The sequence below is a fragment of the Cryptomeria japonica genome, chromosome 10, assembly GCF_030272615.1.
Source record: "Cryptomeria japonica chromosome 10, Sugi_1.0, whole genome shotgun sequence".
Taxonomy (NCBI): Eukaryota; Viridiplantae; Streptophyta; class Pinopsida; order Cupressales; family Cupressaceae; genus Cryptomeria; species Cryptomeria japonica.
In genome coordinates, this window is record NC_081414.1 from 272,588,876 (window position 1) to 272,603,210 (window position 14,335).

At 36.2% G+C, this 14,335-nt stretch overlaps 1 protein-coding gene across 3 annotated transcripts in view; it reads left to right on the plus strand.

The window, feature by feature from the left end:
- The window catches only part of LOC131035471 (rhomboid-like protein 20), a 202,226-nt gene that overhangs the window by 43,168 nt on the left and 144,723 nt on the right, over nt 1-14,335 (plus strand). For all 3 annotated transcript variants that reach the window (XM_057967172.2, XM_057967173.2, XM_057967174.2), the window contains exon 3: nt 8,975-9,115. In XM_057967172.2, coding sequence (XP_057823155.2) covers nt 8,975-9,115 — 141 coding nt within the window. The remainder of the gene's footprint in view (nt 1-8,974; nt 9,116-14,335) is intronic.

A 14,335-nucleotide genomic window follows, 5' to 3' on the forward strand; every position in this document is an offset into this window, starting at 1 on the left:
CTCTGCTTGCTAGGTTTTGGAGTGAGGTGAGTGGTTGCATGGGGATTGCCTTAGAGAAGGTTGTTGATCTAACAAAGGTGAGTTGTGACCTAAAGGGTGAATTTCGCTCCTGACCCTTCCAAAGGGTCTAGAGCGAAATTCCAATTCTCACCTAATTTACCCATGTGAAAGGCTAAAAAGTTGAAATCCTAGGTTTTGTTAAGCCAAAACAAGCGTATGTTCACCTTCCGGAGGATTTTGGAGAGAAAAATGGGATATTTAAGGCCTAATCAAGAAAATCGCTCCTGACCCTTCCAAAGGGTCCAGGGCGAAATCCTTGAGGATACCTATTATTCACCTTGTTTAGACCAAGTCAAAAGCAAATTGGAAAATTATGATGATAAGAGCATGAAGTGATGGCAAATCTAGGTTGTAAGGATTTTGATTAATGAAGTGAACAAAACCTAGATAAAAAGTTCAAACAAGCCTCCTTGGAGAGACCTAAACCATGAACATTCTAGTGCCTAAGGAGAATGAAAATTCATCAAACCTTGATCAAGGTTTAGCATTCGCTAAGCTAGCCTATATCTTTTGATTAAATTTGCCAATTAAACACATTTGGGAGACTAAGACAAATTTGCATAAATTAAGGCACTTATAAATTGATCAATTAATTTTTCTAAGCCTTGAAATAAATGAAGAATCCACCTCAGCTTTGAAATTAATTTAAAAAATTAAAAAAACACACTTGAGCGCTCAAAATTCATTATTTTGCCTTTGCAAACAAGTCGGCCATGCTTATAGAGGAGTTTTATTTTATTTTATTTAAGCCTTTACCAAGTCGGCCTAGAGGCAAAATAAGGTGAGCACCCTATTAGGGAAGGTGTGTTTTGAAAATTTTAAATCATTCATTCATTTTCCCTTGTGTGAATTTGAAGAGCAGATTTGGAGGTGCAAAAATGAGCAGGTTGGAGGATAATTTCCAGATCTTGAAGGCTAGTTGAAGGTGAATTTCTGATTGAGAAGTTGATTGAAGGCGAATTTCCAGATTTTGAAGGCGGCTTGAAGGCTGATTGAAGGTTAATTCATCCAAAGGAGGAGTCTAAAATTCAGATCAAACATCTTTGTCCAGCAAATTCTCATTTTCCTTTATTCATTTTTCAAAGGTTGATAGCTAAAAATCAAGGAAGAGGTATGTATAATCAGATTTTTGAAAGTTTATTCAAGATTTAGTTTGATTTTCCATCGCAATCTTTTGAAAGTCCAAGTACAATCTGATTTCAATTCTCAATTAATATTAATTTGAAAATTCACAATTCTAGGATTTATCACATTATTTTCAAATTAATATTTAGTTAATTCCTTGAAAAGACTTAAATCCCATACCTTAAGTTATTATGTTCAAACCCTAACTTTAAGCTTTTGTGTAGGCATCAAATGATGACCCCCAGGACCGGTGGATCCACTACCCGAAAGACTCTCATTAAGGAGGACTAAAAGAATGATGAATTGGAAACCAGGATCGTGTCCAAGTGGAGCAATATCGGAGACACCAATCTAGGAAACTTCAATGTGAAGAAGTTTCGGGAAGCGCCCTACATTGGCAAACCGTCACCCATTGCAAAGAAGATAATTGAGAGTGGCATCATCAAGGCCGCAGGTTTCCCTCCTGTACTCAAGTGTCATGAATTGATGATCGAGTGTGCCTGGCACTATGATTCACACTCAAGGACGATCGTAGCCAAGGATGGAACTATCTTAGCCTACCTTTCAGAGGAAGCTATAAGCGAAGCTTTTCATCTCCCAGAGCATAGAGACACGATCTACAAAAGTCTAGAAGGAGCTAGGTCTATCTATGAGGATGATCCTGATTCTTGTTTAAATTTCATCAACAAGAATTGGTTACTCAAGAGCAGACCTCGCTTGAACAAGATTCCCAATACACCACACAGAATTGATTTCCAAGAAGAATTCAAGGACTTGATAACCTTGCTCAATCGGGTTACGGGTGCTTCTCAAGCTTTCTTCTTCGACAAGTGGATGTTCTTCTTCATACAAGTGATCGTCCAAGGAAAGGGAATGCTTAATTGGGCTAGAATCATTAGCAACAACCTGTACGTGCAGTTGAGGAGGCTAAATCCTACCAAGTCATTTCACATGAGTTCATATGTTATGTATGCCTTGATCAGAAGTTTTGAATACGCAGGGCTACCTCACAGAGGAGTGGTTGGGAGAGGACCCGGAGAAATAAGAGTTTGTGATTCTTATCTTCAACTGCATCATCCGCCAGGAAGTGACTACAAGCTAGTCAATGACACCTTCACGATGTATGTCACCAAGACATTGCAAGGAGGGATTCACGATCGACTGTCTCTGGACGTGCAAGAACTCGTGAAGAAGCATGGTGCATGGTTCATTCAGTTTCCAAAATTCACATACATCAGAGTTCATGGATGTCCTTCACCTCCCTTCATGTTGCCGAGATATCCTACAGACAGGATAATATTACTTGAGGTGACTAGGCAGTTGGCAGCTTATGCAAAGGCATCAAGACACAAGCATGGAAATGGAATTCCCGTACCCATCCTACTAGGGAACTCAGTTGAAGTATGTCCTAATACTCAAGCCGCAGAGAATGCAGAGAAAGAATTATCTCTATATTCATTCACATCCCTTGCCTCAAGGGAGAATTTCGATCCTCATGGTCATATAGAAGAAACAGTCGGGAAGAAGTACAAGCATGAGTTTCAGGTGGAGGACTTTTGGATGAATGTCCAAGATGATGTAGAGGTCAAAAGAAAGATGCATTCCAGGTTACCCTTGGATCTCATCAGGAAATGCAAAATTTACAGAGTAGCCGATCAAGCCCAGGACAGTGGTAGATGCCTCCAATCATCCTATGAGAAGGAAGATAAAGAAGTGAAGATAGATTGGAATGAGCCAGAGTTTTCAGACCTAAGAGCTTTGATGGCTCCCGTTTTATCTTGCACTCGCAGATGGGTGGACATACAACATCAAAAGTTGAAGGAGCAAAATGTATCCATGACATTCACCTTGGAAACAAGACCAGAAGAAGGAGAGGCAAGTGTGAGTGAGAATACTTCTCATTCCAAAGGTTCAAAGAGAAAAGAAGGACCTGAAAAGAGAGAGCCTTCCAAGAAGAAGTAGAAAGTGAATCGTGATCATCCACCAAGCACATCTTCTAGGCATGAAAAGGAAGCAAGTCAAGGGGAAGATCAAAGGCAGATAGTGTATGAAATTGATGAGTCTATGGAATCCATGGTACAAAATGATAAACAAGGAAAATGACAGACACCTCAACATTCATCGAGTCAATCTCCCTAGGTTGGTGCTAATGAGCAACAAGAAGAAAAGAATGATGATGAAGCAACATCTCCTTTCAGGGAAGATAGACCTCTGCCTAAAGAAATACAAGCGAGGGAAAGGAAATCTACCATTCCAGATTGGCTAAAAGAGAGGTTGACAAGGGTAGTTGTGGTCGAAGAGGAAGAACAAGTATTTGACTTGGAAAGCCTCATAGGAAATTCTCATGAAGAAATAGAAAAGAAGAAGGCCACAAAGATGTCAAAGGTAATTAGAGATGAGACAAGATCTAGAAAAGCACAGATAGCTACACCATTGGTGGACAAGTATGAGGATGAGATTCTAGCAGAAGAATACGATCTGGAAACATTTGATCTCGGTCCATTTACTACTGTGCAAGCCATGGAAGAAGCAATTGATTCACTGAAAGCACTTAATGACAAACTCAAAGAAGAAATGGAAAAAAATAAGAAACTAGAAAAGGAGGTCAGTGCTTGGAGGAATTATTTTAGCCATCTTAATCAACCTTTGAGACGACAGGATTCAACAATATCTCCTTTGCATGCACTTCCTCTTGAATCAATAAATGAGGCGGAAAGGGTAAAGAGCTTGGTCCAACTCATGAGTTCTTGGATTGATGAATCTTACAAGGTGGCCATGGAATTTGCAACAAGGATGATGAAGACGGTCCACCGTGCTATCCAAGTTCTTGAGATCATCCATAATCTATTGGTAACTGTGGATGCATTTGCTCACACTAGAGATGTTGTCATCCCGGTCTTGCAAGTGATAAGAAGGACTCCAAGACAGGTTCTAGCGCAAGAGAAGATAATGAATGGAGAAGCCCATAGCCTTCTGCAGTGGTCAACTTTGCTCCAGATAAAGGAAGTTCTTTTCGAAGATATCAGTTCCAGATGTGGCCGAGTTGAGGAAACCATCCACCCTATTCAAGACAAGGTGTTTGAGGTATTGTGTACGACCCTTGACAGATGAATTGAGATTGAGACAGACGTAGACATCCAGGAATTGGAAGACAAGATCAGGATCATCTTTTGCAAAGAGGAGAACACAGTCACCGAAGAGCAGCGAAATCAGATGCATGCTACTATGTTCTTGATCGAGAAAACAAAAGAGCTTGAGCCTGGATGGGAGGCGACCCTTCTCATAGGTTTTGATCAAGTCCTTCACTTGGAAGACCGAATGAAGAATCTTCTTGAGATTCCTATTGCTGAGATTGAGAAGATTACGTCCAGATTCATTGAATATGCTAGAAAAGAGCATAGAAAGGGAACAAAGTTCTAGATGAAAAGTTGTTATAAAATGATGTGGCAACTTAATTCCTATTGGTCTATGTCTCCTCGTTATTTGTGCCAATTCTTATTGGCTATGGATTGATAATGTTTATCTAAATGGGGACTTTTTTGTAACAAACCCTAATTAGGGTTTAGGTGTCAGAATCTCAGCCATTGACCTTCTTTTGATCCAGGCCGTTCATTTTATTTGAGAGTGCTATATAAGCCCTCACTCATTTCATTTTAAGGAGTTAGAGAGAAAAAAGTTAGAGAGTTAGGGAGAAATAAGTTTAATATCAGCAGCAGAAAAATAAGGTGTGAAGAGAGAAATTTGAACAATTGTTGTTTTATTTGGCTATGAGATCAATAAAATATTGAAGTTATGGTGTTCTATTGCAATCCTTGTGGCTATTTTCATGGTTGTTTATCTTCTGGAATCACTCTTAGTAAAGATAGCATTTAAGTTTAAAGTTTGAAGGACGAATGTTGTGCTTGATCTTTGATAAGATTCACATTCCAAACCACTAGCTCCTTACTGATTGTAAGAACGCCCTGTGTGGTCAATTGGAAATATCGAGATTGTTTAAGAGTTCAATCATTGTTGGAGGCATTGATATGTATCTTACTGATAGTATCTATCCCCTTTAATGATTTGAAAATCATTGAATCCCCTTAGAAGATCGCACCAATTCCAGTGGAGTTGTAACCTCTTGGCAATACTGAAATTGGTAGAGTCCTGTCAAGACCAATCATCACTGAGTCATTCGTAGGATTAATTTAGTCTCGCCTCCTTGAAACCTTTATCTTTTGATCTTTTTTTGAAACCAGTTAGTGTTAGGATAATCCTATTCCCTCATTTGAAAAGTAGTCACATGAACAAGCTTTCTCTCAAAGTACGTAAGGCCCCTTGAAAAACAGTAAACACAACGACCACTGGTGCTTATCCACGAGTAGAGAACCTACATAAAAGAACCTTGAAGTTTCACCGATTGATCCTTCTTTGCGATATCTTCAGCATTCGGTAACTTTACTCAAGAGAGGATAAGATACCTCTGGGTATTTTATTCTGTGTTTGGTCGTGTACAAAATACACATCAACACAACCCTAAACAAATAAGAGACTACCGGAAGTCACGTGAAATCACCAGATGAGTGTCAATTGCCAATAGGTGCTTGCTATGAGTTGTAGCTCACTTTTGTATCTTTGGGTTGGTGCCCATTCATGTTAATGGAAGATTTCTGATGCTGTGGTTTTTTACTTGAAGGGTGTTGCATGAGAAATTCTGGTGTCTGGATCTCATTGATTTATTTCTCATGTTTTATGTTTGTCTTTGTGGTTTCAAGTTTTAATTTCTTCAAATATTGACTCACCCCCTCACTCCCCCCCCCTCTCAGTATTTTCCTGTGTGCTTTTCAGGGCAGACTATCATGATCCCTGTTGTTAACATTTCTTTATAGATCAAATCATAGCCATTGAACCCATGCATGAGAAAATAGGGCCGACTAAGCGTAGGAAAACAAATAATTATGGGCGGATTATTTCTAAAAGGCCAAACTAGCTAGGAAGAAAAATAAAAGTCTGGAGCTGTAAGTGGCCGACTAGGTTAGGGGGATAAGCACATGTTCTAATAATAATAATTTCTTTAAGTTTGAGTAAGGATTGTCAAGGGCATTGAACAACAGGAAAAGGGAAGTCAATCAAATAGAGAAGAGAGATCTAATTGTAGAAATATTGAGAGTAATCAACGAACTTTGTTAAATTCAAAGTGTTGGGTATGATGATATAGAATATTTATCATGTTGGTTCACTTATCATGTTTTCTATATAGTAATGCTTGAAATGATAAATAATTAATATATGACTATTAATGTTATCATTCTTGTTATTATTGTTAGTAAATATTTATGCAAAATTGATTATGGTTGATAAATATTACTTTAAGTTAAGGCTTACGTCCAATATGTCGTCCCATTATGGAGGGGAGAATGCACATACTAAGGGATGCAAGTAGCACTCAAGCCAGGGATAAGCTCGAGGCGCCTTGTATGATTTCCAAAGGTCTTGATAATGTGGATGGCTTGTGAGGAAAAGTCTTATTGAAATCCTCATTCTTGTAGTCATAAGAAGATGAATAAGGAAACATGGATAGGGGGTGCAGGTACAAGCATTCCTGTAGGTAGACAACTCCATGCTGGATGTCCAATGTGCCTACCACTTGGAGCCAAGAAGGTGAGAGTCTGTTCTCAGGCTTAGTGTGAAGATTGCTTTGGGTCGATCCTATCATGCTCCTAAATTCAAAACTTTATCGTTATTAGACCTCTCTAATGAACTATGATAGTTGTATGTGTGATTACTAACCCTAATGGAAATAATTGAGATTTATGAATTATATATTTTATATTGTTGAACATGGTTGCAGGACTTAAATTAGGGTTTATCTTGTTAAAATGGTTTTTCTAAGGGTAAAGTTATAACCATAACTATCTTACATCTCTTATTTGAATAAAGTTTGTAATTCTAGGGCAAATTCTAGGGTAATGCCAAAAGGGGACATTACAAAAACAGCCTCATTTTGTGGGAGTTATGTGATTTTTGTATAAGAAGCTGTCCTTATTAACAAATGATACGTTATTTTGATTTTTGAAACAGACTATATCTTAAGTAACATGTGGGCTTGGTACTCCAATATGGTCCTTTTCTCTTAGAGACTTTTTATCTTGGACTTTTGCAAGTTGGATATCACAGTGTATGGAGCTATATTGTACAATACTCTCTAGTCTTTGTGGTATTGATGATTGTCAACAAACTTAACCATCATATGCATTTAGTGCATGCATAGACAACCTTCCTTATTTCTCTTTGTATGCATGGTGGAGAGAAACAACAAAAATATACACACACCTATCACTAGCACAGTAGTGCAACCAATACAGATAATGGATCTGAGATGGCAGAAGATTTGTGTAAATCCCTTAGGGTGAGGATTGAATTATGGCTACTAAAATAAAATTATGGCTAAGAATAGCTAGCATATAATTAGCTGTCGTACTCATAATTAGCTAATTCAATCCTGAGTACGACAGCTATGATGGTATAGCTATGATGGTATAGCATATAATTAGCTGTCGTACTCATAATCCAGTATAGCTAAGAATGCTCTCATTAAATCAGTAAGTATGATAACCACTGTTTGTATTAAATATAAATGCCATATCTTTTTGAGGGACTAAGATTAGGGTCACCAAGAGCATTGAAAAATGTTTTCTTTTGTAATACTATTGTGATGTTTGTCAAGTCCAAGAGTAGAGGAATGGTTTTGGAAACACCATAAGGTTTAACGAGACCTAGGAGAAGAGGGTATCTGAATGATCATAGTCAAGAGGCTTTGTATGCAAAATATTCAAAACATCTAAAGTCGAGCTGTATTTAGAATATCATTTTGAAAATCTGATCTGTTCATGCATAGATGACAGATTCAGTCTGTAAGAACTCCAAAATTTTCATCTTGCACAAAATATAACTTCAGCATTAGTCATAATTCTAGAGCAGATCTGGTTTTTGCTAAACTCAGTTTTATTTTGGCATAAAATTTCAGAATTCTTTAGTTACATGGTTAGATAGGACCTTAAAGTGATGTCACATAAAAAAAAACTATCATAAAATGGAGGTTGCTATGCAAGCAATGGATAAACAGGGTGTAAGGAGTACGTTATTGTGCATCTGTACTTAAGTCAGTATAGGACTTATTACTGCAAGTAGATAGCAAAGGAACTGAAGGATAATCTGTGATAACAATGACAGGAGGAATTTGTATATTGGATCAAGAAATATATAAAGGTGCTATTACACTTGTAACATTCCTTTTTCCTTGGAAAGATATTATATTCCCGAATCTGTTGGGTATTTTGAAATTAGTTTTTTTTTTCAAGGATGAACATGATGGTTCATTTTTAAGTTCCCAGCTTTGGTTGAAGGATTGGGGTTTATGGTATCACAGTTTGCCAGGTTAAAGTTTTCGTTCACCTCTGAAGTTTTTTTCAATTACTTTTCTTTGGAACCATAAAGTTCCAATGCCTTAATATTTTCTGCAACCAAACCTACAAGGAATGATTGTCTTCAGACTTGTACTATAGACTAAATTTATTCTATGCTTAAGACTTGAAAGACAAACTTTTCCCATCATAGGTAACAGTTTTGATAAATATGGCTTTTCATCCATTAAAACTTGCATTTCTCATAATTTTTTTTTTTTTTAATGCATTGTAACACTACATTGCATTTTTTGGCAGTATTATGTTTATGATGTGTCTAATAGTGAGTATTATTCATAGATGTGATTCTATAAATGACATAGTTCTTCTTGCATATGTGTGATCAGGCAATTGTGAGGAAACTTCATATTTGGAGGTTGGCCACATCTGCTCTTGTGTTTTCTTCGACCCCAGAATTGGTGTTTGGCCTCTACCTTTTGTATTATTTCAGGGTGTTTGAGAGACAAATTGGCTCAAACAAATATTCAGTAAGTTGTGTATCTATTTCTACTATTTATTTATTTCTATCTTCTATAAAGGTATATATATTATATTTCGTTATAGAAAAATAAAATTCTGTGAAGTTTTTGGATGATCTGATCTTTATCTTCATCAAGACAAGAAATGAGATTGATAGAACATTTACATGAAGAGCAAGAAAGAACATGAATTGGTTGTTGGAATTGTTTGCTATTGCGCCAAAAGCTCAAACTATCAATGCCCGATACAAATGGCAGATTGAACCCGACGCACAGGAGTCGGTTAAGCCATGTCACGAGTCTCCAAGGAGGTGCTGACCACCAAGTCAACAATCTCCCTCTTAGCGCCAACTGAGCCTTCAACACCCACTAAACAGAGACTCGAACCCGTGACCCAAGGCTTTAATACCAATTGTTGGAATCGTTTGCCATTGCCCCAAAAGTTCGAACTATCAATGCCCGATACAAACACTAGATTTAACCCGACCCATGGGAGGTGGTTAAGTCATGTCACGAGTCCCCAAGGAGGTGCTGACCACCAAGTCAACATTGGTCACAATCATATGTGCTGCAATTTCCTTATTAGATGTCGATAGATACACATACCAAATGAAGCAATGTGGCATGCAATAGTTACAACAATGCAAAGAGTAACATGGAGTTAGTAGTTTGATAAATTAAGGCATGCTTCGGTGAGCTGAGAAGGTTGCTAAATTTTGTCTAGCTTTCATGTGTTGAAAAATAATTATGAGATATTTACATTTCAATATAACTTCACTTTTTAGTATGAGTTTTCATCATTTGGCCTTGCTTTTCAAAATGGGTTCTTATAGCTACTTTATTTGCATAAGAATGTATCTTCCAATCCAACAATATAAACAATAATTTTCTCGTCTAGTAGACTTGATTTGACTATTAACATACCTCAGTCAAAGGAAGCTGAAAATCTAGAGACCACAAGAAGAGTTATCTGAAGATCTTGAACCATTCTTTGAGATGTAATGATATTTACCACGTTATGCATGCCAATTGGGCCTATACATCCAAGTAGAAGGTATTTACCAATTTAGATGTAATATCCTTGATTGTGTGTTTTTTATGCACACAGAACTCATAATAATATACCTAGAGATATCCTATTCTCTCTTGATCAAAATCTTTTATGTGCTAAACAGATGGATTGCATGATCACAAAGACGACTTCAAGGTTCTAGATTCATGCAGATAGTCTCAGTTGGTTCGTTGTGATATGCTGGTAATCTCAAGGGGGACTTACAGAGTTGTTCAAGTAGTGAATCATTCAAAGGATTCTGTTGATTGCTGACACTTGCCACTTTCTCTTTTTTTTTGAAATAATTCTGCAATAAGTTCTATTTAATCCTATTTCTAATAGACTTGAAGAAAAAGGCAAAAGGGAGAGAGTTTAGGAAGATAATTCTAATCTTAATCTAATCCTATGAACTCGGGAGACGGAAATTGCAAAAGTGGAATTAAAACCAATCCTTGCTTTGCCAAATTCAACAACTATACAAGAACGGTGCTATCTTCTAAGGAATTCAAAAGATTTTCATATCACTGATATTCACCAACATTTTGCTGTCTTTTATTAATAAGGGAGCAAGTTATATTCTTTAACTTACATTGTATAACTCAGTTGATTACATTATTAGACATGATAATTCGTATAATTTATTTAATAAAAGATTAATACTACCTTTTATCTAAGCATTATGTTGTGGGAAGGGATACTTATCAAATGAACAAGAGGAACTGTTATAACTTCATTGTGCAAGTTAGTTAGTTACATTGTTATACACGATAACTCATATTGTATAGTTTATTTAATAGCACATTAGTACCACCTTGTGTTTAACCATTATGCTGTGGCAAGGGATACTTGATAAAGAACAGGAGTGATTCTTGCAAACATTACATTTTCTTACCCAAGATACAGCTTTAATGGATTTAATAATTTATTCATAGGCTGCTCATGTCAGAAGGCAATGGACAAATGTTCCGTGGTAGACTATGTTACGAAACACATCATTTTATTGGAGTGAGGAAAGACATATTCAATGCCAGACATTGCAGAAGCCTATGCAATGTGTGTCTTTGAACTCCATTATTTTCTTGATCCTTTACTCACAAGCAATTTTTAAGAGTTTTTTGCACAAATAGGGATATCTCTTATTATAATTTTTCTCACCATCAACAAACATATTGACAAACAGAATTTGTTAACAAATATTAGGAGTTGTACCTTCATTATTTCTTATCTGATAACACAAAATGAATGATTTAAATGGTTGTAAATGACGGAGTTTTGGTATACTACCACATATTGCATGAGCCAAAATAATGCTTTAACTGGCTTTGAAGCAAAAGTTCTTGCAGAGCATAATTTTCAAAAAAAATCTCAAGAGAAGCGAAATTTTGAAAAATAATTTGAAACGTCTGCCTATACAAATGAAACAATAGGAAGATCAACCTTGCTTTGAAAGGGACCTTCAGAGATGCTTGGTTTTATATGCATATAATGCCTTTTCTGCTAATGTTATTGCCAGAAAATTAGTTTTTTTGAAGTTATCTCCAAAATATTATGTTGTTTTCAAATTTGCAAGAAAACTGTAATGTTCCCACTTTGAAATATAATTTAATAATAAATAATAATAATAAAACTAAAATACAAAAGAATGAAAATAAAATAAAAATAAAAATGTAAAAGAATATAATTAAGCATAATTAAAGCTTAATTAATGTTAATGAATGGTCAAAAGACATGAATTGATAAGTTGCGACTCCCCCAATATGAAGTATAAAGGGGAGAAGAGAACTTGTTTGAAGGGTGGATACTTTAGGAATCAGAAGTGCAGATCCGATTTAAATCAGAAGTGCAGATCCAACTTTAAAAGGCTGTGTCCCTTTCAAAGGGCAGAAATAATGAAGAGTTGCATTCTTTCAAAGGGCGCTAATGGCGAAAGGGTGTGTCTCTTAGCAAATGGCATACATGATGACAAGGTGTGACCTCTCGCTCACATTGAGAGATATAAAAGAATGGAATCAAAAACATCCAGGGGGATCAGCATCAATCAGATCAGATCAGAACTGTTATTAAGTTACAGGCAGTAACATCCTTGTTCTTGGTGGTATGCATGGGGATGTGCTTAATATATGAAGCCTGAAAATGTTCTTATGCAGAATTTAATAATAATATCAATATAGAATGCAATATGTATTGCAGTCATACTTAATTTCATATACATTCATAGTACATGAAAGACTATTATATTAATAGCCTAATTCTTAATGTTTTCCTATCGCCCCACATGGAGGATTGGATGTGGAATTGTTAGGGAAAGGCAGTATTAATAGCTAGAAGGTAGATAAGACTTGCGGTGGAATGGTGATGTGCTACATCATACAATGGCAATGGATAAGGCCTGTGGTGGAATGGGCTTGTGTTACATCATACAATGGCAATGGATAAGGCCTGCGGTGGAATGAGCATATGCTACATCATACAAAGGCACTACTTGTGGAGGATTTTTTTTGGCGCCCTAACAAAGATACTTCCCAATCTCAGCTAAGATTGATCATTAGGATTGATTAGGGATTAGACCTGCCTATGTTGATTATTCCTTGTATAATATATGCTAGTTGATCCCTAGAACTAACAAATGCATAATAAAATATAATAAGTATGATGAGATGTGTTTAATTATTCGAAAATAGGCTATCTCCTAATAGGGGATGTTACAAAAACAAACCCATTTAAATATGATTAAACCTTCTAAATGACTGAAGTATTCACAATATTTTTATTTATTATGTGTCAGAAATAAATGAGGCAGATGTTCAAATCCAAACAAAGATTTCCATTCTATATGAGGGTAGATTCACTATAGAATCTGAGAGAGATTTGGAAACATGAAGTTGGTCTTAATGGTATGAAATAATTCCAAAATAAATAGGAGATTAGATATAGTTACAAATGGCAAGTACTAATGTAGAACAAAGGGTATCCTTAATTCTTTGGTACCTCCCATTGTTGGTTCCCTAGTGAGGTTGTTCTTGTTGCTGATCTAATGTGCAGGGTTGAGCTATGTTAGTATACAAATAAATGAAGTTCTGGTACAAGTTAACCTCTCCAGGAAAGCTTGTAAGGCCATTAATAGCCTGTATGGATGGGATATAAATAAATGTACTGTTGCTGATTTGACGTACAGGGTTGAGCTATGTTAGTATAAAATTTAATGAAGTTCTTTTAGAAGTTAACCTTCCAAGAAAGCTTGCAAGGCCATGAAAAGCTATATGGACAAGCTATTCTTTATGGACTTCAACTTCATCTGGATCTGCATATATTTTCTGCATTTTTTTTTATCAATTGCAGTTTGGTTGTATAATTCATCTACAACATACTCTGATATACCAAACTATTTTGAAGAAAAAGAGTTTTAATTTCTTCACCATATCTAATTCTTCACTATATTGACTAGATCACACCAACAAACATTGTTTAACAAATACGGAAGGAAAGGCACACTTCAATAATTAAAGATGAAGTGACAACTCTTGTCTACCTTGTCTGGAATTTCAGGAAAAGTATCAGGACATGGATTTGACCATTTACTCCAACAGTCCTGAATTATTCAACTCTGTTTATTACAGATCACCAGATCCCAATTAAATGGAATGTTCCATTTCATTACGTAAATGAATAAATATAAATTCTAAAACACAATGCGTCTCACCTCAACCAGGATGCTTGGTATAATCTAAACTTTGACAGGACAGAAAAACCAATCCAGGTCAAGCAAGAATATGGGGACAATAAGAGACAAGAAAGCCTGATTTATTTTAGCTTTCACTATGAAAATTGTGGAACCTACCAAAACAGGGCTAAACTTTTGGCTTGTTTCTATGGTCTACAGGTAACAGTCACTCAGAGAATAAAAAATCATCAGATTGAAGTTGACTCCAACTTTGTATTCCAACATCTCAGCCTAAAGTAGCCACCAAAATACAACAAATACCAAGTCCATCGGAAAGATGTAAATTTCATTATTGATTAAGTTTCATGATTACCCTATTTGTAATAAATCAAGAGATTGCAATAGAATTTCTGAGAAATTAGCTAACACAGCCGTCACTCATTTCAAACATTAGCTAACACAACCCTCACTAATTTCAAACATCAAACTGTGTGACCCTACATTCATTTGGCACAAC